Source organism: Apis cerana, linkage group LG12 (genome assembly GCF_029169275.1).
Source record: "Apis cerana isolate GH-2021 linkage group LG12, AcerK_1.0, whole genome shotgun sequence".
Taxonomy (NCBI): Eukaryota; Metazoa; Arthropoda; class Insecta; order Hymenoptera; family Apidae; genus Apis; species Apis cerana.
Genome location: NC_083863.1, coordinates 9747861 through 9772907, shown reverse-complemented (window position 1 = coordinate 9772907; position 25047 = coordinate 9747861). Strand labels below are relative to the sequence as shown.

The following is a 25047-nucleotide window of genomic DNA, read 5'->3' as shown; positions in this document are numbered from 1 at the left end:
GAAAAATGTTTATTTATCGTCGTACGTAATTATTTCTCTTAAGCATAAGCTTATCATCCAATAATAATATTTTAATTTCACGGAAGGGGGAAAAGTTCGAAAAACGGTCGAAAATGTTCGAAGCGTCGGAATATAATCTCGTTTCCTTCGATGTCCTTCGTAACGGGGCGTACTTTTGCCATACCATACGGAGACAAAGGAGTATTTATCTCAGTGGGGGTGCGAATGGCGGCCCCCGAAACGCGCATATCGACCCCGTGCACGCGCGATTCACAAAACCCTGGGAGGGGGGAAGGTTTACCATTCGGTGACTATCGGGGAAAAGGAGGCATGAAAGGGTCGTGCGGGTGGATTTGCATCGATGTCGAGAAGGGATCTGCACCCTCGCAGGAGAAACGTAAAACAATTCGGCATTTGACGTAGAGGGGCGCGTGTGTAAGGTCGATGGAAAAAAAAAAAAATAAAAAAAGAAAGAAAAATCGACCGGCAACTGGAGGCGGACCATTCTGGGCCAACCCTAAATCCATGGGGATGCGTGGGATGCTTTCGTTCCGTCCTCGCGCGGGGTTCCGTTCTGCGGGGGATGCCAGGGAGAATAATTCGGGAATTCCTTCGCGAATGAGCGACTTTAATTAAAATCGTAAACGCATCGTTCCTCCGTGTACTTTTGTGGAAATTTTATTTCGAGCAGAAGCGAAGAAGGGTTAGGGTTCGCGGCAACGATTTTTCGAACGACGAGAAAACCGATTTAATTAAAAAAATAAGATGAAAGCTTTAAGGTTATTACTTTCGAAGATGTAACAACAAGACGCTCGTTCGTTTGAACCTCGTTCCAAGCTAATTCTCGAAACTATCGCATGGAAATTAGAATACTGTAGAGATTTCAGTTTCGATTTTTAATTTTGCTCGAGATTTAAATTTAATCATCCATGTTATTTTTTTATTTTATTGAAAGGCTCGCGTGAATATTTCGATCTTAAAACCTTAAAGACTAATTACAATTATGAATATTTCGCAATAATGAGATAAAAATCGGTAAAATATTTAATTTCGGTCGATAAAATTTTGCTCTCTTGATAACATTTTTGATAAATATTTTTGCTTCGCTTGGATCTGCATAATTTTTCGAAAAAGATGGCTAAAAACCCTAAGACCTAAAGTCATATTTTCAGAGAACAAATTTCTCAAGCAGTGGAGAGGAGTTGTTGCACACGTAATGCGAACGCGTCTAATTGCGCTGTTTCAGGCAACGATTAGCCACGATTCACGATCGATCGAGGAGTTATTTTTCTTCCGTAGGCGTGGAACTGTTATCAACTCGGCGAACGGGTAATTCCAGACCCAGTTCGTCCAGTGGTAATTTTACTTCACCTCGTTTCACCATCGCGTATACGCGTATATACATGGAAAAATCGCGGGAACTTTATCGACGCGCGCATCGACCGCGTCGCGAAACAACGTTTCTATCCGTTTCGGGCAAATTTATTGGCAATGTATAAACCGCTCGCTGCTGTTAAGCCTCGGTTGGCACGTGAACCCCACGGTATCGTCGGATCGTGCAATCAATTTTCATAAATTATCCTTGTAATCCCAGAAGTTTGTACGTTGTGGCAACGGATGTAGGCATACGCCCGATTTCTTAAGTATTATTTAAAATTAGAATAACCAAAATTATCGTTCCCCCAACCTCCTTCGTATCTTTATACGCTTCCTACTAAATCTTCCTGTATTTTCATTAAGCAACTACTCTTACTTCTTGAAATCGTGAAATCTAATAAATCTTTATAAATATAAAGGCGAAATATTATAAACGCGGCCTGATTTAAAATTTAATTATTGAATTTCACATTCGATAAACTTTTATTTGCATCGAAACAATAAGTTGTGAAATTTCAAAAAATTATATAGGTAACGTATGGAATTTTTATCTTACTTGCGTGGAATAAAAAATCTCTTTTTCCTCGGTTAAAATGATCGAGCATCGAGACGCATTGATCAATTCGGTAAAAATTACGTGGAATCGGGTCTCGACGCGGAGTATATCAACGGAATATGGAGTGGCAGAGGAGAAAAACGAACGAAGCTTCCCCTCTCTCGTTCAATTTCCCGCGTAGGAAACGATTGGAACAAACGATTGAAACACTATTTCCACGCAATCCGGCAAAATTGATCGATTGTCCGTGTGTGGTTATGACACAGGTTAATACAGTAGTTTTCGTCGTTGGAGGAATCGCTCAGGTTTGATCACGGAGACAGGATAGAAATTGAATTTGTTCGAATGTAAAATTTTAATCGCACTCGAGCAAACGAGTGTGCATATTCGCTATCTAACTCAGATTAATAAAAATCAGTTTGGAACGCGCGTGAAATTAAAACAATGTAAAAGTAATTCGTTTTGTCCAGTGGAAAATGATTGTTATTTTTTTTTTTTTATCAAATGCAATATTTACATCGATAAAATTTTATATATACGATTTTGATTATATATACGAATTGGACATTTTAGTTACGGAAATTTTGCTTAAGATCGAAGCGATTGTATATTTAAAATTTACATTTTTATTATTAATATTTTTATACGTAATTTATTATTTGTTTTTTAATAATTCTAATTATTATTTATTTTTCTATGTACTTATATAAAACGATAAAATAAACTCACGAAAAATTTTTAGAAAGATATACTGGATGACCTATGAAATTTATACGCGATCTTCGTCATCACGAGGACTTCTTTATAATTTATGTAACTTTTATTCGCTTTGTATTAGACAGAAATGGCTCGAGTATTTAATAATTCAAGGAACAGGAATTCGGGCGGTCACAAGTTCGACCAACATTAGCCATTTTGATTATTCAACGATCTTTGACAATAGCCTGGAAGTAAACCGATTCAAAATCATCGATTGAATAACATAATTAGTTTATTCGATTGTTGGACCATTTTGAATCCTCGAACGGAAATGCATATACAATTACAGCTTGCAATGCGTGTATACGATTAAACGATCGAATCAAATCCCCATTATTGTTAACATGGCGTATCTAGATTTCATTTAATTACAAGTGGTAAATATTATCAAGTACATTACAAACTTATATATATATATATATACACGTATAGAAAAATATTTTCTGTCTTAAGAAAATCCCATAAAAATACTTCGTGAAACGGAAATAAATTATTTGCGGATCCTGCACATCTTTTCACGCTCATCGAAATTCCATCTATAGAATTTCCAAATGTGATCGTAAACAATCCTCTATCCTTCGATCATCCATTTTCTCTCTCTCTTTCTCTCTCTAATGATTAAAGATGCAAGTTCGATCAAACACATACATGACGCAATGCAATTTAACATTGATTCGATCTATAATCCGTTCAACACGGAACGGAACGATTCCGTTTGTTAGTTTTCCACTTGCCATTAATTGATATAGCCGAGCATATAGAGTGTTGAAATAGTATGTTCTTTCGGAAATTAACTCGAGTTAAGTGGGCCAGATCCATTTGTACCAGTTCATCCAACACCGTCGATGTTTATTCCCCGGTAAATCCCTAGTTGCGAATTGGCTATGTAATCTATGATCAGTTGGAAAAGCGATTATGCTGGTTGAGTATCACGCGAATAAACCGACGAGATATAATGTGTTCGATGAAATTTCTTACTTCATAGCAAAGTTGATTGTATCGTTCGAGACGAGCCGGCGATTATTGCGTCGCTTTGACATATTAAATCTAAGGCACATTAAGAAAAAAATAATGGAAATTAGATGAAGAAAGCGAACTCTTCCTCGTAATTCTATGCTATTTCTAAGGTATTTTCCAGTTTCTACGGATAACTTTTTCGAATAGTATAGATTACTGTTAAGAGTTAATTGAATAAGGATCGTGTTAATAGAATTTCGAAACCAAGCGTGTACGATAACGTTGTACGGCTGCATCAGGGGAGAGAGGATGCATCGGGCTAGGGTCAACGGCAGACTGAAATAAAACCCGTTCTCGAATTAACTTTGCCGCGATTCTTCCTCCATCCATTCGATTGTCGATTGTTCTTGAACACCCGGGTATGGCAAAAGGTTTTTTTCCTCCCCTCTTGATTTTGAAAATATTGCTAAAATACCGATACGTTGTTTCGTAAATTAAGAGATCAAATTAGCGTGGGATTAAATTAAAATCGGATCAATCGATATCCATTTATCCGGATGGATTCGATTATAAATTTGTGTCGTTTGTTCCTTTGATGTACTTTGCTGTATACGCGTTAATACTGCTCTGCATTCCATTTTCCGAAATGTCAAATATAATACGGTATTAATCGTGGTGAAGTCGCTATTAACATTATTAACATGGTTATGAAATATAATAATTTTTTTCGCGTTTTTGTAAAAAAATACAGAGAAAAATATATATATATATATATATATAAAACGTTGCTGAATGGAAGGAAAATTGTATAGATGATAGGATCTAGGGATTAAATTTTTTTCGATATTTGATGAATGAACGTTTTTCGAAGAGGATAACTGTTATATACCAGTAAACGAATCAATAAGGCGTGAATTTCATAGCGATTTAAAAACATTCGCTTCGATAATCTTCGATTCGATTCGATGGATAAAAAATAGAAATAAACTTGACATTTGTGTTGTACGATTTAAACTTTTGTATCATTCCCCATTTATACTCCGTTTATCATCGTCTACAAATTCCACGAATATCGGTTTTCACAAAGCTCGAGTAATTCTTTTACTCAAATATTCCTCTTATTTTCGACTACAGAAAAAAAAATCCATCGTCGCGAATAATGGCGTTCGACCGCAGCGGAGCTCTTGTTTCTTGCGCGCGTGTCCTGATCCAAGAAAAAGAAAAGGGAAGGGGAAAAATATATCCGCATACATACATATATATATATATATTCAACGTACAAAGGGAAATAATTCAACGGCACGTCGTTCCTCGCCAAGCTTTAAAATCGTTCCAGCCACGGTACTAAAGAGCTAAAAGATTTGCGACAATGCGACAAATGTTCCTGTGCGATGTTCGGCTGCGTTTTGTCGTCCTGCTGCTCGCAAATGGAGGCCTCAAAGGAACGCTTTTCCGTCTATGGAAGGTGCGCCTATCCTCCTGCACCCTTCCCTTTGCCAACTTATCAAAGAATGCGTGTTTTTTTGCGTGCATTTACGATACGTACAGGATAAACGATACGCGGCTTAGATGCGATTGTCGTTAGAAGGACAGCGAGAATATTTTAGAAAGATGGCATGGGTGTTGGTGCAAACGATAAAAGTATCTCTTTGTTCACGGGCTATATATCATTATTTAGCATCGCACTTGTTCGTTTGATGGTAAAGGAGGAGAACATTGTTGTAGATAAGATTCTTTCCTTTTTGTTAACGATGATCGGTCGACGATGTACAACTTACGACAATTTGTTAAATAATCGTTAATTTGCAACCGCTCTTAATCGAGGTATTTTAACTTGGGCGATTGGATAAGAGTCATTGACCTTCTGGAAAAGCGTCTTGAAATTCCGCCAACATTTCCGGAAGCTTCATCAAAGTTTTAAGAGCATAGATAGGGCCATTTACTGGATTCTAAAATCATCAAGTGAGATTAAAATGTTGGCAAAAAATCAGAATTTTTTCAGATTTGCAGAAGTTTTTAATTGGCTTTCCTCTTCCAGAGATATCCAAAGTCCTTGTGAATAAAACTGCATAATTACATTTATCGAAACAGGAATTAATTTACATAATTGCTTACAAATAATACAAAAATATGCTTCGTGAATAACGATCCAATTAAAAATTAACAATTCTTATCTAAAAAATTCAGAAATTGAACAGTCAAAAAATAACAAACGAATACTTGTTACTGCATCACTTTTTTCTTTCCTATATATCGTTCGATTTAAACTCAAAAGGACAAGTAATTGGGCAATTGAAATTATTTTATTTTATTTTATTTAAAAAAAAAAGGTGAAAATAGCGTTTATTTCCCTTTTCTTTGTTTCTTCTTCTCGCAAAATGAGGGAAGCTGCCCGTCGAAATATTGCGGACAGAAAGAAAAGAAGAGAAAAAAGAAAAAAAGGAAACGACGACGCAGAGGAGGCGGAAGGAAACTGGGTTCCATCGGTGAGAGAATGTCGGCGCAAGCGTCGACCCTTTTCACTCTCGTTATCTGCTTTTCTTCCGTAACCGAGCATGTTCCGCCAAGCTTCGAGTGCTTCTTCGTTATGACACGTTGGTCCAGAATTTGTCTAGTAGGCGAACGACACCGTCCTCTGTGTGTGCCTCGGCAATTGGCCGTGCTAGATGAAAATAGACCTTCTCATCCCCCCCCGATCTTCCTCCCTTTTCCCTTTTTCCTTTTCCTCTTCTCTTCCGGGGAGAAGAAAATTTGTCGTTCGCGTTAAAACGGCCACTGTGGGGCTAATTCGGCAAGTCGAAGGTAAATATTCGCAAAGTTTGCACTTCAGGGAGTTGTTGAAACTGTTGTTAGACAGCGATAGCGAGAAGGAAATGATATTGCAAAATGTTGGTTTCGTTTGCCAGCAAATTTACACAGGGGTTTTGTGTGCGAAATTGCATTTTATTTTTGTTTTTTGCGAGGAAATTGAGGATAGCGAGTAATCTGAAAATATATACGTATATAATTATTCACGTATATATTCTGATCTCGAAAGGAAATCATCTCATCTTCGCTAATTTCGTTAAAACTTTTATTTCTTCTCTATCGTATTATTTATATTGTTACAAAAAATCTTTTCCCCTATATTCCTCTCTTGTAACTTCCGCCTAATGTATTCCATAATGTTCCTATAAATAGAACTTGCATCACAAATTATCGGATATTATTAATCTTGTGCTATTTATCTTTCGATTGACAAAGAAAAATGCGAAAATCCTCGATTGAAACTTGTATACTTTGAAGCTGCGATAAATTTGATGCGATAAAGATATAATTTTAAGGAAATTTGGTTTCAATGGTGGTTTATTATTATATAAATGAAATGAGATCAAAGGTTCTTGGGTTCAAGGAAAGATAAGATAGTATCAAAGGGAATGGCAAAGATCATACTCCATTCATTGTTAGAAAAGAAAAGAAAGATTGATTGGGATCAGGAAAAGTTTATTATCTTTTCTCGTTGCTCGAAATACAATGTACGATTACAACACATCGTCACATATTCGTTTCTTTTTTCCTATAATAGTGGAACAACAAATACTAGACTCGACTCGAACGCGATGAATAATTTATTAAAACGTTCACCATTCGTAGCATGGAGAATATTTTTCTCTTCGATTTCCCACATACGTGCTATCGCGATATACACACGGTAGCCGTTTTGACTCTAATTTAAAGCATCGATAACGACATGAGCTTACTGCGCACGTATATGAGAACTAGATCGTTTTCCAACCGAAGAGAATGCCTTTGGAATATAAATTAGGATGCGTAGCCATGCGATGATGCTCTCTCTCTCTCTCTCGTCGCATTAATTTGCCGATGAGACTCTTGCATATGGAGTCGGAGTTGTGCAAATCGAAGTGCTATTACGTACGTTCCGTATTCCTCTCTCTCAAACTGCTTAATCAAGTCCAATTTTTTTTAACCACTGTTAACTTTACCGTCCTCGTGAAAATAGGATTGTTCTAAGAATCTAAAGAACGACACTTATACAAGTAAATTTTTTGAACTTTCTCTTTTAAACCGATCAATAATTACAAAATATTATTAATTCCTCAAACTTCGTCTTTGCCGAATTCGTATATTCCCGTATCTCTGCTCGCTGCAACTTCAAACTATCAAACTTTCGTTGCTGCATTGCGTATACACCGCGAGAGTAGAGCAGTATTTATCCAAAGATAAGAGAACGATTCGTCGGATATCTCTTCCCGGATATCAGTGAAACAAACAAAGAGGGAGATTTGCTTTACTTTCTCTCCGGAAACGGTGATTTCTTGGAAAACGAGCGGAGCAGTGCGATGGGACAAACAAGAAGAGGAAGGAGAAAAAAAAAAATAAAATAAAATCGGTCGTTCTAGCTTTTAACTTATCGATGGATGGAAGAAGCGCGATGGGATGGAGGGAGACAGGGAGAGGAAAAACACGGAGGAAGAGAGTGAGTAACGAGCGGAGAAGCCGGCACAAGGTAAATCGATACGGGCCATGCAGCAGCCAAGGCTTGACGGCCCTACGTACGCCTCGTCGTCTCTACTTTCTCTCCTTCTCGTTTCCTCGCGCCCCTATCGTCCCTTCCCTCTATCAGCGCCCCTCGCTCAGATTATGGCTCTCCCTTATGTTGGCGATGTGAATCGAGCACCACTCGTCCCAAACGAAAGTTTGCCGTCGTGGCAGTGCCCTCTTTCTGCATTCTTCCATCCCCGAACTTCCATCCGTGGCCAGATTCGCTTCGCTCGCCTCTCTTAAATTGCCACGCATTTCTACGCGAGTGAGAAGGCGAACGAAATTTCTTTTTTTTGTTTCTATATTACGTTTACGTTGTTCGAAAGGATATTCTGGATATTCGTTGTTGCGTTGTTTTGCGAAGGTTCGAAACTGTGGAAGCGGGATTGCGGGGTTGTTGGCGGTCGGAAACCACCGAATTGTGGAATTCAAAATGGAAAAGCGTTGGTCAGTGGTCAGTCACGGTTGAAATTGGTCGAGTGTGTAACTAGAAACCGCAAGACTTGGCATTAACGAAGATTTCGTTAAGCTGATCGATTTGAATGATATATTTATTTTCTTGGGGGAGTCTTGTTGTCTTTTTTCTCCACTTGTGAAAAATTTACTCAGGAGCGTTTCACTCTCGAGATTCGCATCCTTATAGTTTGATATTATGGATGCTTGTAGAAATACGAGCTAAAGTAGCTTCCACGATATAGTTTCACATAGATCAAGGGTCAAAGTTTACGGGTCTAAGACACCTGAAGGGAAATTCGAGAACATAAAGGTTCGAAACTCAATTAAATTGCGTGAAGCATAGTACTTTGGCCATTAGTATGAAAATTGCTGTTGGGTGTTCATTATTTCACTCTTGATTTTATTGTTGTTGCTAATATTTGCTATTACTTTTTCTTTCGAATATTAATAGAGAAAACGATGGTATTTCTGAATCTTGATCAATAGTTCGATAATTATTAAAAATTATTACATAATGAAACTTGAGAAGAACTTCACAATATCTGTATAATAATAATAATCGAAATAATTTAAATAAAGTAATTTTCATCTAAGTTTCGCTACTATTCATTCAGATAGATTGCTCGAAACTCCACAAGATACGTTATACATATGTTTACAACAGTGTCTACATTAGGAAATTTCTTCCTAGATGAGGGATGTAAGTAGAGTTCATAAACTTGGTTATTGTCGACTTGGAAACTTTACCGGAATGGAATCGTTCATCACACGTCGCAATACAGTGGACGTGATTTAAAATTGTCACGCATTAATATCGATACATTTATTTATTTTCATCCATTACTTGTGTACACAAGTGTTAAAAATTTCCTCCGTTATTTTTCTATCCTCTATTGCATTTCCTTTAATAGACCAGTAAAATGAAGTCGTATTTCTACTGAAGTTTGTCAAGTGTCCCATCGCTTTTGTAGTCAGTTCGCAAAGCAGAAAATTTCAAGTAACAAATTCTAGAAGTGCGAACCACTTTTGTGCCGCGCTTTCTCGTTGTTCTGGTTTCGAAACGAGGCAAAAACTTGACAGAATAATAGGCACTGAGCGCAGGTGTTTCCCGTATGATTGTTGTTTTTTTTTCCTCCCCCTCCTCCTCTCTCTCTCTCTTTCCTTCGTTGTTTCGATGCAATTTCGCGGATGGTTTTTTACACGCGAAACGATACTAAAAAAGTTCCCGTTTTATCGCCAATTCGGGCGATCCTTTTACGTTTTTTCGGCTTTGTTTACCAAGACGGAGTCGAAAATCGTTAATCCGATGCGCAAGTGGGATTTCCGGTTGATCTAACCGTTTGAAAGAGCCGAAATGCGCTCATTGTGACAGAGAGCGACAGACAGTTCAATCTATTTCACGTCGTTCACCATGGATCCCTTCTCGTCTCGTGTCAAAGTTCAAGCGTTGAATTTTGATCGAGTGACGGAAGCGCATCGAAGATAATACCTTCTTATGTGTATGGATTTTCTTTTTTTTTTTTCTTTTTTTGAAAATTTCAGATTCAGAGAATGATGATGAAATTTATTAGGGGGTTTCGATGTAGCTGCGCTGTTATTACATTTTCGTAAAATTATTGGATTTTTATGAAAAATTTTAAGGAGATGGAGATTGGAGTTGAGTTATAGCCGGGATGAATTAAGAGTGGAGATCGCGAGAAAACGTAAGATTTTCCGCAACGAAGATAGTACGTATAAAAATTTATAGGGTATATTATATACGTCGTAAATTTGGCGTATAAATTTTACGCTATCTTAATACACGGTTAATAAAACGTATGCGAGACTAAAAGTATGCATCGTGTATATATATATATATATATATTATATATATATATATATATGTATAAGAGAAATAAAATCATATTAAAATAAAAATCACATAAATATTAAACTGTGTAATTGTACGATAGATTTTATTACATACTCTTAATTTTCTTTCCTCTACAAGTATCATCGTTAATGCTTATTGTACCTCAGTTCATTTTCTACTTATACATGCACGATAAAGGATACGCGCAAACGTAAGAACGTGCATATGTATATACATATACATATAGAAAAGTTATGCGAGTCTCTTGATGCCAACGCTACTTATCTGAGCAGAAGTAGTGGGTGCAACCCTTCTAAATCTCCCCTAGAATCCGCGTTCCTCTTTCTTTCTTCCTTCCTCTTCCGTGTATTCCCTGTTACCCTTCTCTCTCTCTCTCTCTTTCTCGTATTCCTTCCAACCAGCCTTGTTGTTACCACGGTCCCTTATCTCTCGCACAATGGCCCTTGCTCTTTTCGACTCTGCGTGGCCTTGAGCGATGAACTCGAAAAGATCGATTCGGGGGAGAGGATGAAATTGAAAGCGAAATTTAAAGCGGGAACGTGAATTAAGAGGAGGCAAGAAACTTTGATTCAACGTAGCGGAGTGGCAAGGGACGAGGAGTTACGAGATTCGACGAATCGTCAGAGGCTCGAGCGTGGATTTGATTGAGCTGTAACTTATACTACCGCCGCTAATTGGGACACTGGAGAACGAGGATAAAGGGATGGGCTCGTGTTTGAACGAAAGTTTTACCATCGTTTGTCTGCGACTGATAACTAGTTTGTCCTGGATTAAAGACATTCTTTTTCTTTTCTTTTCTTTAATTGATAAAAGGATAAAATTTTTGTGATTCACTTTATTCACTCTATATATTATTCTGGAGAAATGGAATTGATATCTTCGATTCTACTAGGTTTTAAGGAGGAAATGTGAGAATTTCTTTTTTTAAATATTTTTTTGTTTTAATTATCTTGTTGATGTTCCATTTAATCTCTTATCGCGAGATAATTGAATGCACACCGAATATATTCATTAATTGTGATGGGTAAAATTTAATGATCGAAGTTATGAGTAAAGTAAACTTTGGTAAGTTATTTCGATAATTTATTGTAGTTATGTAAAAAGCGGATCAACTGTAATAGCATTTTAACATTTCAAATAATTACTTAAAGTAACTTTATTCGAAATTTTTAATTACTTTTTCAACGAGTTAATATCCAACTCTGCTTCCACTCAACTTCATCAGTAGAATATCAATTTGAAAATTTTATATCTCACGATCGAGAAACAAGTTCGATTTATTTTTAAACGTCGTAATTTATACGTCGTAATTTGTCTCGAAAATGTTAAAATTAATCGTTCCAAATTAGTCTGCGAGTTTAATAATAATTCCCAAAGTAAGAATCCATCGCCGTGACACGTTCATTTTCCACTTTGGCCGCGGAGAAAACGATGATACTAGGCTGTCGAGATCGTGTTCTCGAGTGGCTAACAAACGAACGGTGAAGCACGACGATCGGTCATATCCCTCGAGACCTTTATCCATAGTACACGATGCACACGTTGCATTATTAAAGTACGGCTATGTAACTCCATTCACAGAGTCGGCTGCCACGTTTTACTTTGTTTCTTGCTAACGTTTTGAAGAGATTTCGTATGAAATGAACGGCCCTCTTTTCGCTTTCCAGACGCTTCATTTTTTATGCAAAGCTGCCTCAAAGAAAGAGGCAGCGATTCTTTCGTCTATTGAATTCGATCTATACAAGCACACTCTTAACAGACAATTGTTCATTTATGAATTGTCTAATTTATGACTCGAACATTTTTTTTCGTTATCGATTTTTTTTTAAACTTTCTTATCTTGCGTCATCTTTTTTTGGAAATTTTTTTAGAAACTTATTAGGTAATAAATTTAAATTCTTCGACGTTTTTATTCGTAATCTCATTTGTATTTATGTGTTTCAAGCAATATTTTTCTCAATAGTAATTAAATTTCGTTCGATAAAATTGGAATTATCCGGGAAATTTTGCATTTTAGATAACTTCGTCTCCGAAATATCGCGATCGTTTCATTAATTTATTCAAACATCTCGAGGAAAAATAGATGTTATTAATTATTCATCACACACACACACACACACATACACACACAAGTCCTCTTAGCTCTTTTTCACGATTTTATTCTATAACGAATATTATTATTCTTCCAAATTCACGCTGTGCATCAATCTCCTAATTTCCATTGTTCACTGTAATAATTCACCAATTTTCTCTTCAGTGCTATCGATTATCGATACTGCACAAATATACAGATATACAAATATAGGAGAAATATTTACGAAGATATCTTACATCGATGAAAAATAAAATCTGCTCGTCGAAACGTTTCGTCCTTCGTCCATTAATCATTGTGTGGAGAGGAGGCAAAGAGATGGAAGAAACGTTTTGAAAAGTTCGTTTCATTTCGTAATCCTGGCGTGTTTTGCGTTGAGAACAATGCCGTTTCGGAAATCGATGAGGGACATCGTATCGTATAAACGAGAAGAAAAGAAAAGAAAAAAGAGGATGATCTTTGAATCATATTAACCCACTGCGTATTGCATAACAATGTATAAAATTCGAAATAACGAATCGAGGAATTCGCGTTTTTATCGAGTTAATAATTGTACGATTCGTTGATTAGAAAGAAATAATTCTTGGATAATTATTGGAATTGGTTCGAATGAATCGATCGCTGTCACGGGATTAATAAAAGTGATTTAAAGGTATTATATAAGGTGGGAAACTTTTCGATCGAGGTCGGCATTAATGTGGATTTCACGCGCTCGTTTTATCGTTTGAACCGCGACTTCGCGGCTCTGAGGAAACTTAACCCTTTTGTAAGGGCGAGTTTACGCGAGAAAAGCTCTGAAAAGTTTCGTCGAGTGGCAGACACAAGACACAATTACTCTTCGAGGCACGGCTCGACCTCTCTCCTTTGAGAAAAAAAACTTTGAGAAATATTCTAGCCGATATCGATTTAAGCCGGGATTAGGAAACTTTTCCAACCGTTGGATAACACCACATTCGATATTAGTGAAAGGTTATTAAAGTTGTTACGGCTTAATATTACTTCCTATGTATCGTAAGTTTAAATATTTATGAACATATTAAATATACGATCTTTTAGAGATTCGCACTTGTATGAAAATTCCATTATTAATTTTTCTCCCGTGTGATGGTAATTAATGATAGGAAACAAAGATATGTATAATAATCTCGATAAACGTCACGGATTCGCATCATCATTTTGTGAAGAATTGAGAATTTAAATTTCTCGAATGGATTAAAAGAAAAAGGAAGAAATCATACATATTCTTCCTTTCTTTCTTCTTTTTTTTTATTACGAAATGCGCGAGTCTTTCGTGCAAGCGCGCTATAAATATTACGCCTCGACTCGGCAATGAAATATGGTACAGGCGAAATGAATTTAGAGGTTAGTAAATGTCAGGTGGATTTTAGGATGTCTAAAATCTTGAGACCCATTTACGAATAGGCTTATGTCGCTTGATGTACAACCCCCCTTATATATATCACGTAGCAAAAGTTCCGTTTCTTGTGTAAACTGTATCGAAATGTTTAAAATAAAGGAATGATAAGAATGAAAAAAAAAAAAAAAAGGAATGATCGTCGTTTTATGAAAAGTTTCTATTTTTGTTACAGGATGACGGTATTGAGCGTTCTACTAGGGATATTTAAATGGGATTGCAATGTTATGTGCATCCTTCTACTGTGGAGATACATTGTCGGTTATTTGGTAATTTTCGTGATTTCCATGATCGTGGAGTTTTCCATCTGCTTTCTGGCTACGAGGGGTAGTATCCTGGACACAGCGGCCAGAGCCCCGATGCAATACATTCTCTACGTTCGACTTTGTAAGTAATCGAATGGTAAATTAATAATTTTTATCATTCCTATTCCTTATTTCTCTGTAGATCTATAAATTTAATAACATAATTATAATTAAAGGATAATTGGTTGTTTCGCGCAACGAAATTACCACTTTAAAAATTCACGACCGTGGACTTAATTAGAATTCTTTATGAACAGGAAATAGTCGATTTCAACATTATCGGTTGTCCTTACCACGAGATATTTATAGTATCGGTACAAAAGAGTAATTGAAGTTGAAAATAGGTATACCTTACGTCGCGTGTATTATAAATTTGCTCGTAAACGAATGTTTTCATCGTTAATGGTTAATGAAACATAACGAAAAATATGAAACTATCGTTGGATAAGTTCTATATCAAGTCAAATTTTGATTGTTCAAAATTGAAAATCGTTAAATCCTTACGACGTTACGATCGTTAGATATTAAGTGCAATGAACTTGGTATTTCTGAATTCAACTTTGCCATTCTAAATCTGAAAATCTATGGGCACCGGAATCCGAAATCGAAAACCGCCGGAGCGTGAAACTCTTGAAATACCTTCGAAAACGTGCTAATCGATACATGAATATTCGCTCGATATTCCCAGGCATTGGGATGATGCTCTAGATGCAAAAAGATGGAAAAACGCAAAAAACTGCTAAATTAGAAACGTCTTCAAATAAATAGTAAGTCGATCGAATTCCTATTTAATTTAATCTAATTTGCAAAATTACCCTTTCGAGAGCTGGAAAATATTTGTCTCGTTAACGAACCCATTGTATCCCGCCGCGTTAATCAATACTTTGTCGTTCGAAGATTAAAGCTGCTTAACGAAGTCTTTACCCGCCGTCAATAATCATACGAAGAAAATCATAACCAATCTAAGGATGCATATTACGGGGTTCGTTAATGAAAGGCCTCATTGGATGCCAACGGAAAGCCACTTCTCGACTTGTCGACTCTTCTTCAATCTTCGCAGGGCAAGAGAATATTAATAAGAATCAAGCTTTAACCGTGAATTCCTGATCGTGATAAATCGTTCGTGAAGATTTCCTTCGGCTCTGGAATTTCCTTCGAAATTGGATCAATTAAATCTATCATGGTACGATGCCTTTTTCATTTAAGGTTATAAATAAAATACGAGAATTTTAAAATTTAATAATAACGGAGATTTATCGAAATAAGAAAGGTTTTAAGTTTCATGTATGTATTTTTTTCCGATTATAATGTTTTTCTTTAGAAGGAGAAAAATGGAATGTCTTTACTCCTCGTTTTTTCATCTGTATTTTTTTTTCTTTTTTCTTTTTTCTCACGCAAAGTCAGCATGAAATTTTCTGTCCATTAAGAAATAGAAAGCCGCGACAGTCGACTTCCCTTTTCTCTTTAAGAATACCGCACAAGTGCCACTCTAATCGTCCATTATGCTAATGCAGCCTTTATTTTTTCGATAGAAATTCTACTACCGTTTATTCCATTTTACAATGTTGACCATTCATACATGTACTTTTTGCCTAAATTTAACAAATAATAAATGTTCAATTATAAATGAAATTTCAAATATCAATATCGGTAAAAGCATAAATCAAGGCGAAAAATTGCACGCGGACGTTTAATCCAAAAAACAGAGCAGTAATCACGTTCCGAAGCTCAATTCTTAGCGCAAGATTAATCAATCGCATTATTCTTATTTCGTGCAATACACGTATTTCGATATGAATGAGGATATATAAATAATAGAATGTATAATAAATAATAGTAGAAAATATAAATATTACATCTATTGAAAATTAATTTCGACCTTTTAGCAATCATCTGATAAAAATATTCAGGATTGAACTTAATAAATCGGCATATTATACGATGATTATATACACATAATAAGAATTAGATATACGTACCGTACTCTCTTCACAAACATATAAAGAAACACAAGCCACACATATACACACACACGTACTGGAACATGTATTAATGGTTTTGGAAACGATCCAGCTCGAGTCTGGTTCTTCTCTGGTTCCGGTGCACCTTTTGGAAGAATTCGATAGGAATTCCGATCACGTACAGCTGATTGGCCTGATGCGTATAGTGTGCCAGGCCACCGTAGTTGCAGCTTTTTCTCCTCTTAGTCTTTTCTTTTTTTTTTTTTTGTTCCATTTCGTTGGTCTGATTTCGACAGACGCGTTCTCAACGTTTCCGTTTAGGCGGAGGTTGCGAGAAGGAGAATATGTGTCGAAAACTACGACTGTGAAAATTGAAAATGAAGATGTTGCTTTGCACTGAAATTATTGAGAAAATATAACGAATCAACGATATAAAATAACGAATAAAAATAAGAAAAAAAATTGTTCCTTTCAAGATAAGATAAAGATTGTTCCAAATGCAATTGTGTAATAATAAAAATTTGAAGAACATTATGAAGGGATAAAATAAAAATAGATGTATAAAGTGGATGGAAAATGTGTAAAAGATACAAATTTATTACTTTTATCTTGTAATGGAGAAATATATTTCTAGAACTATTTTCAAATGTAATATGTGATATATGGTGCCCTTTTTTAGACATCCTCTTCATCCTATTGCTCGTTTATGACTTCTTCATAAATTTGCTGAAAAAGCTGTAATAAATGGTGTCCTTATTTAAGAATTATAGGATATAGAAGTATATGGGTTAATTTAAAATGAATGAAGAGAATAAAGAATCGAGATTTAATTTTTGAAATATTTTTTTATATTTTTTAAACTATAACATTTTATTTTTATTTTTCTTCTTATGCTTGATTAATAATTAAAAACTTTTTATTTTTTATCGTGATTTAGAATATAAAACGAAAAGAAACAAAAGTTTAAATTATTCAAGTAATCTCTTTCTACGTAACGTAACATTTTTATTTCATTCAGCGGATCGTGTATTTTTTTTTCTTTTTTTTTTTGCGATTATTCAAGTAAATCACATTTTTCACATTTTCTCTTCTTTTGTTCTAATTCTTATCTGGTTAGAAATCTGAACGCAAACAAAATGAAATTAATTTTGAAACACTGTAAAATCTTAGTATGAGATTATTAAATCATACGAACTTTATCAGAAATTTGTTAGTAAATGTTCTCATCCAATTTTGTACTTTATTGGACATCGGACTTCCCTGAAAGATTAATTTCGTTCTTTGAAATCTTCTCCAATATTTATATTTCATCAATATTTTTCGCGATATTATATCTTTTTAAATTAATATTACAAAAAGCAAACATACTTTTACAATATTTTTACTAATTTTTTAAGATGATAATTGCAATATATAATAAATATCGATTATACTTAAACATTCCATGGTTCATTCACAATATTCTTAAGTATTGTTACGAATACAAAATATGGAAGAAAATTTATTTTTTTTTTTTAATTAATTTATAAATTAATTCTCATGTTATATAAAGAAGTCATATCGTAACCAAGTATATTTTTGTAGAGGGATTATTCCTGATTCGATATTCGAAGAAACCATTGTCGATACGTTCAATCTTTATCCGACGTGAAGATATGGTATTCACGTCGACATAAATATATATTTTTCTTTCATCCAAGAAATGGCAATCTTCCATAGTCAAAAAACAGACATTCACGAGACAATTGGTTTCACATGACCCAGATATTTTTCTTTGTTTCTCTTAAGTAATATTTTACTGGTAAATAAGATGAGAAAAGTGTTGATCGTAAGGATAAATATTTTTATTTGTTTCATTTTTTCGTTAAGTTAAATCTTATTTTTTTTTTCTGTTTAAAAATTTCTTTAAAAATGGAATTGAAAAGGAAAGCGTAAAAAAAGAAATAAAAAAAAGTACCGAGAAAAAAAGCTTAAAAAGAGACGAAGAAAAGTATATATAAAAGTAACATTAAGAAAGATAATAAAATGAAAAATATAAAAGAATTTACAATGTAATAAAATAACTGTATAGTTACTCGATAATAGTACAATTACATTTCTTGTTGATCTATTTTTCATACTAAATTTTTTCTTTTTTACTACGAGAAAATAATTGAAAATTTTATACATATTTCGAGGAAACACGCGTTGTATATTTTTATAGGAAAAATGAACTAAAATGAACTGTTTAAACATACAACGATCGCTTTCGTTTAGTTATAAATAGCATTTGAACCGATTGCGAACTTCTCCTATGTGTAGTATACTGTTAGTGTAGCGTAGTGAAATATACATCTGTACTTTATAAAACGACACGCGCGCTGCAATTTTTTTCTCTCCACAAAACAACAATATGACTATATGTATATATCAAAAAAGAGAGATGAAAAAAATCATAGTTAATATTTACCGAATAATTTTCCTCGCATTTTTTTAATTTTATCCCAAAAACGAAAGATAAAATCCATTTTCGATTTTGATAATTCGCTTTTTATTTAATTTGCATATATATAAGCTTAACAACGAATTAATTTTACCAACTTTCCAAAATTTTGTTTCAGTCCTTTTATTAGTTGAGATCGGCTGGTTGTGCGCAGGTATAATATGGTTAACGCATTTCTACCAAACTTGCCCCGTCGATCGAATGAAAGATGTAATGTTGGGTAAGTTTTCCACGAGCAAACTTTATTTTAAATCCGAATCTTATACCGTTAAGCGCCACAATTTAGTTCAATTACGCGCCAATAAAATTCCAAGACACTTACCGCGATTTGCTTTGCGATTTGTAATTGTTTAAAACACAGGAAACGAGCAAACTTCCTTTTGAATCTGGAATAACACGGTTCACATGATTTTTACCTTTCACTTAACGCCGCAGGTTTAGTTATATCGAATTGGTGCGTATTGGCGTCGGTGATGGTCACGGTATGGTGCACTTACGACGCCGCGGGTAGATCGTGGGTAAAAATGAAGAAATATCAACGCAGCATGAGGGAGGCGGAATTGAGATGCGGTAAATTGCACTACAGAAGTGGAAGCAGGAACAGAAACTGGAGGCAAAGGTAACAGGTTTACGAATTGTGAAATTTTTCTTTCGTTTTCGACGGCTGACTCGTTATCGTCTACTTCTACTGATATTCTTTACGCTCCTCTTATTTATTCGCAGTCAGTGTTAAAAGTGAGTTCACTAAGTAGAGTTAGTACTGTTACTGGTTCTTCAACAACGCGTTGTGAAGAAAGAATGACGAATAAATTTTTGAGATGATTTTTGCAATTTTTTCCAAGCCCTTAAGTTTTTATTAGATTATTGAAATGACTCGGTACTTTCAGAAAAGTTATACGAGCGTATCAGGACAGCTGGGACAACAGATGCAGGCTTCTTTTCTGCTGTATGGGCAATTCCGATAGAAACCGAGTGAGTATCATCGTGGCAAATCGAGGAAAATCCTTCAAAGAAATTTCTTAGCTCGGTGCAAGAGATTTGATCGTTTTTTTTTTCTTTTTCTTTTATGGGTCTCTATATTAAGCAACATTATTGATTTCCATTCAACTTTTTATCATTACCATTATTATACCGAATCAAAGATTATTTCTTTGTAATGAGGAGGGAATTACGGCAAACCTTTTGCATCGATCAAGCAATATCAAATTTGATATTTCCAAGGAAAACGATATTTATTTATGAGATATTTATTTATCAGAATTCGTTCGCGGACATCGCCAGATTATTGAGCGATTTCTTCCGTGATCTTGACGTCGTCCCATCAGATGTGGTCGCCGGTTTGGTGCTATTGAGAAAGTTCCAGAAAATCGAGCGGGAGCTGATAGTGAAGCAACGGAAGAACGATACGTACGAGTTTCTATCCGGTGTGCCAGTTACTCCTCGCACTAAATTCTTGTCCTTGACCGAGGATGGTGATCTGGGCCACTTTCAGTTGGCCATTCATTACATGCACTTTGCCCTCGCTGCTTATGGCTGGCCCATGTTCCTCGTTAATCATTCCACCGGTCTTTGTCAGCTGTGCACAAGGTAATACCACCGAGTTACAGCGACACACACATACACGTGTCGCGGCCTTGTGGGTGCATTGGCATCGATTGATTTTCAACGATGTTTCGCGTGGTTCTTTAATCGATTGACGTTCGGTCTTTTAATTGTATCTATCGTAATTTCCAATTGCTGATATTTTTCTTTTTTTTTTCCATTCTTTCAGAAAATACACGTATTTAAAAGCGTTTCGTTAAATCGAAGAAATTTTTTACATCACATAATTAAGACGTAATTAAAAAGTTCTTCGTCCGATCAATTAAGGATGAAACATTTGAAGCAATTCGCATGCACCTTAATTAACGCCCGCGGTGGTAAAAGGATCTTTGAATAAAATAAGTTGGATGGAATTCTCTCTGTGACAGATTACGATGCGGCTGTTTCCCGTGCGGTGGCAACGAAGACGAGGCGACCGTTGTGGAAGACAATTGTTGCCAGTGCAATTACGTGGCGTTGAGAAAGATGGTCGACGTCGCCGAGGTGGAGGTCATTTATGCGACTTTTCACGTCGACGTCGGTGAGACGCCGTTCTTCGTCGCTCTCGATTACACGAAGAAAAAGGTTTCGCGCGTTTCCTCATTGATTCGCATGCATCGAACCGCGTTTGCCCAAGAAACGTCGAAAAGAGAAAAAAAAGAAAGAAAGACGATTAGATATAGAGCAGAGATTACGTCGAAAGCTTCTTACGACGTGCTCGCAAAAAAGCTTCATCACGATATATTCGCTGCGACGATTCGATGAAAATTGCAATCCTTAAACGGAGCACGTTAAGCATCCCGAGAGGTTAAAAGCAAACTGGAATTTTGTCCGCTTAATTGTAAAATAAATGAACTTCGTTTAGCGACTTCATGAATTTTTCAACAGCTATTAAACTTCGTCACAGCGAAATCCGTGAGATGCTATTACGTATAAATAAATGTAAAGAATCGTACAAAGATCATTTTATCTGTAATGAATAAATTGCATTATTTTGTTTAATTTTGTTAAACTCTTCTCGAGTTTAGCGTGCACTTAAGTATCTTTGAATAATTTTTAATAACGATTGGACAAAACGATAATCGAATAATCCAATTTAATCCGATCTTATCTCATCTATTAAAAATATGAATCTATTAAATGTGTTAAAGTGAACTCGAGGATTTTAGCATAATGAAGAAATGGATCGAGATAATTGAAAATCAATAGTTTAGCACTTATTAAAATTTCATAGAAGATTTTAATTTTCAAGATAAGATTTAAGAGGTGCTTTTTATCCTCGAGCGAACTTGAGAACGGTTAATCACCAATTTTCTGCTGCCTCTTTTCAAGGTTGTCGTTAGTATACGAGGTACCCTCAGCATGAAGGATGTATTAACGGACTTGAACGCGGAGGGTGAAGTGTTACCATTGTCACCACCGAGAGACGACTGGTTGGGTCACAAGGGTATGGTCCAAGCAGCCGAATACATTCGAAAAAAGTTGCTAGAAGAAGGAATTATAACTCGTGCACTCGCCAAGGTATTGTATATCTTATCGTTACCTCAAATGCAAATACTTTTTTACTTGCATATTATCAATGTATTAAATGGAATGATTACACATTATTATCGTGCTCGTTACTATTTATCATCACGAACAACATTAAAGTAGAAAAAATAATTTAACTCCTTAAAACATTATTTACAATAATATTTCTATATTTTCTTTTCCTTTTTTTTTTCTTTTTGACATACAATATTCCCAAATTTATATTCCCTTTTTCATTTATTTAACAAATGTTTCACTACAGATTTAATGGAACTACATTTGGAAACGATTCAAAATACTTACTGTATACAGGATACATCGAGGGGAACCCATCAATTCGGTCTGGCACTTGTTGGTCATTCTTTGGGAGCTGGTACGGCAGCTATCTTGGCGATTTTGCTTAAGCAAGATTATCCTGACCTGGTGTGCTTCTCGTTCGCTCCGCCGGGTGGTCTCTTGAGCATGCCCGCTCAGCAATACTCGCAGGAATTTATTACATCCGTAGTAGTTGGAAAAGACGTTGTACCTAGGATAGGCCTTAGACAGATGGAGAGCTTAAGAGCTGATCTTATCAATGCTATAAAAAGAAGCGTCGATCCCAAGGTACGTACTTTATTATAGAAAGAACTGGAACATATTGAATTTCTATAATTCTTTGAAAAAACCGAATAGAATGTCGCTACATTACTCTCATCTTACTCTATCGAATATTCGATTTATAAAATTGATAGAATTTGATTGTTGTTGTGAAATTGATAAAAATGTTACAATTAGATTATAATCAGAGCGTGAATCGTGATGATCCGCTGTTCAAAGAGAAATTCTATCAATTTTATGTTGATAAAATCCCTGGAAAAAATGAGTTAGTGCTTAGAATGATAAGTGTTCTCGTATAATCGAGAAGAGAATCATAAATCGCATCATTTTCAGTGGAAAACGATAGCATGCTCGGTGATGTGTTGCGGTTGCGGTTCCACCCCTACCTCAGCTGCAAATTTAGAAGCTGGCGGATGTATAAGCGAGTATCAGAGAGACAAGGACCTAGCCCGTTCGCAGACCGTCGTTCCAAGCGATTCCACTATCGCGTTGACTTTGCACAGGCCTCTCTATCCACCCGGTCGAATCATACACGTTGTTCGACATCATCCTAACAAGGGAGAGTAAGTTCGTTTGTTCCTGTGTATCTTAATAAATAACGACTTTAAAACGCAGACAAAAAAAAAAAGAAAAGAAAAGAAAAAAAAGCGTTATAGATGCCATTGCGAATGATGGTTAAAAGATAATTTTTTAATCGACCGTGTTTTCCGTTTCTAGGCACAAATATGAGAGCCGCTGGAGGTACGTTTATCGAAAAGTTTGAATTTTCAGGGTTGCTCTGGGTAATTGCATCTTGAGGATGTGCCCGCATGTGTACCTCCCTTGGATTTATATTTCTACACTTTTCTCTTTGAAACCATCGTCGCACATCTCTGATTGATTTGAACTATCAGGGATATTGTTGTATAAGCGTCTTCTATATTCCTATATTTTGCATGAGTGAAAGTTCATAGAGGACCAGTGATGTTATACAGCGTAATAGATATTTTACGTACAGAATAATTTTCAGTAAAATAAATCTCGCAATTTTTTTTTTTCAAAGTTTGAGACGCGAAATAATAATCGCAAAAAAAATCTCTCTCTAAAGTTTCAGAAATTCAGACTTTTATCTTATCGTAATAAAAACTTTACCCATTTACAAGACAAGATTTCACTTATACTTATCGATCGTCGTTACTTGAATTATATCTTCAAACTTTGAAAACTATCGGACTTCGTTGCTTTCGTATAAATCAATCATTCTGTACTTCTTACTATAGTCCAAAAGATCAATTTATTCAAATTTGCAAATGCATTTGACTGCATGAATCTCACGTAGCATCTAGTTTCTCATAGAACATTAAATGATTTACTTCTTATAAAAACTTAATTCGTCGTAATTTAAAGTTGACATGTGAGTATAATATTGCTTTCTTGCATTTCAGACAAATGTTGCACAAACACGAGCCGGTATACCAAGCGCTTTGGGCCGGGCCATGTGACTTTGACGAGGTGTTGATAAGCCCAGTGATGATACAAGACCATATGCCGGACAATATGCTGAAAGCATTGAACAAGGTAAGCCAGACCGATCCGATAATTCGTCAGATAAAGAGGTCGCAAACACCGGTTAGCCGAATATCCTCGGTGAGGCCAGGTAATTACGAGATCTTGGAGAATGTGGCGGATGACCCGGATATCTTGAAGGAAGGCGACAAACCTCGAAATATAGTAGTCAATATAGAAAGCAATGGACACATGAAAAATGGTGATGCTGGTAGTGTAAAAGCTGGAACTACTAGTAACGTGGCAAAGACCTGTAACGAAACGATTATAGTTAATGCCGAGATACATGAACAAAAAGAGAAATAATTATCGATGAAGTTCTATTATGATTATTGATCCTTTCACTACCAATAATCGTATTTATGACCGTTGTTACGAAAGGGATAATTTATATCCCTTTAATGTTTTTATTAATTTTTTTTATAATTTCTACGTTGTTTGTAGAAATTATATGTTGTTATTTGTTAATGATATAATGTGAATATTAATAGTGACATCAGGAGTATTGTAAACTCTTTTTCCAAGATAGAATTCTTGATTCAGTGATATTTATTAAGCAATATTATTCTAGAATACAATTTTTTGACGATACTTGTCTGTTAGAAATTGACATTTTCTAATTTTATTATTTGACTGACGAAAGAATTGCAAAATTCTTTTAGATTTAAGTTGAAGCGAATTTTACTCAATTTATTGCGTGATTTTTTATCTTCATAATTATCTACTGAAATAGATAAATCATGACTTAAGTGATTGTAGTTGTAGTTTCTAGATAGGTTTTCAATATTATTTATTGTTATTGTAGCATTACTTTTTTTATTTAATTTTTCATATCTTTTATCTTTTAAGGAGTATATTAATTTATAGAATAATTTTTTTTTTATTATTATTTCTTAGCGCATAGTATAATATGAAAGCAATAATATTTGTACGATGTGTAATAAGAGTCAAGTGAAATTTACTATATCGAATATTTTTGTTTTTTATCCTTTTGTTCAAATTGATGAAGTAGTTGACACG

General features: G+C 35.3%; 1 protein-coding gene and 1 long non-coding RNA gene across 7 annotated transcripts in view; one reads left to right on the top strand and one right to left on the bottom strand.

Moving 5' to 3' along the window:
- LOC107998381 (diacylglycerol lipase-alpha) overlaps window positions 1-25047 on the top strand; it is a 44371-nt gene that overhangs the window by 12268 nt on the left and 7056 nt on the right. For 4 of the 6 annotated variants that reach the window (XM_017057629.3, XM_017057631.3, XM_062083124.1 and 1 more), the window contains 11 exons: window positions 14202-14413; window positions 18893-18994; window positions 19210-19393; window positions 19662-19746; window positions 20033-20361; window positions 20745-20940; window positions 21688-21876; window positions 22198-22488; window positions 22816-23045; window positions 23200-23223; window positions 23907-24039. In XM_017057629.3, the coding sequence (XP_016913118.1) occupies window positions 14202-14413; window positions 18893-18994; window positions 19210-19393; window positions 19662-19746; window positions 20033-20361; window positions 20745-20940; window positions 21688-21876; window positions 22198-22488; window positions 22816-23045; window positions 23200-23223; window positions 23907-24039 (1975 nt within the window). The remainder of the gene's footprint in view (window positions 1-14201; window positions 14414-18892; window positions 18995-19209; window positions 19394-19661; window positions 19747-20032; window positions 20362-20744; window positions 20941-21687; window positions 21877-22197; window positions 22489-22815; window positions 23046-23199; window positions 23224-23906; window positions 24040-25047) is intronic. The other 2 variants (XM_017057630.3, XM_062083126.1) reach the window with 1 other exon arrangement.
- Window positions 19981-21840, bottom strand: LOC133667078 (uncharacterized). Its single transcript, XR_009832215.1, has 2 exons — window positions 20674-21840; window positions 19981-20457 (listed from the first exon to the last, which is right to left on the bottom strand). It is a non-coding gene; the product is annotated as an uncharacterized LOC133667078 (long non-coding RNA).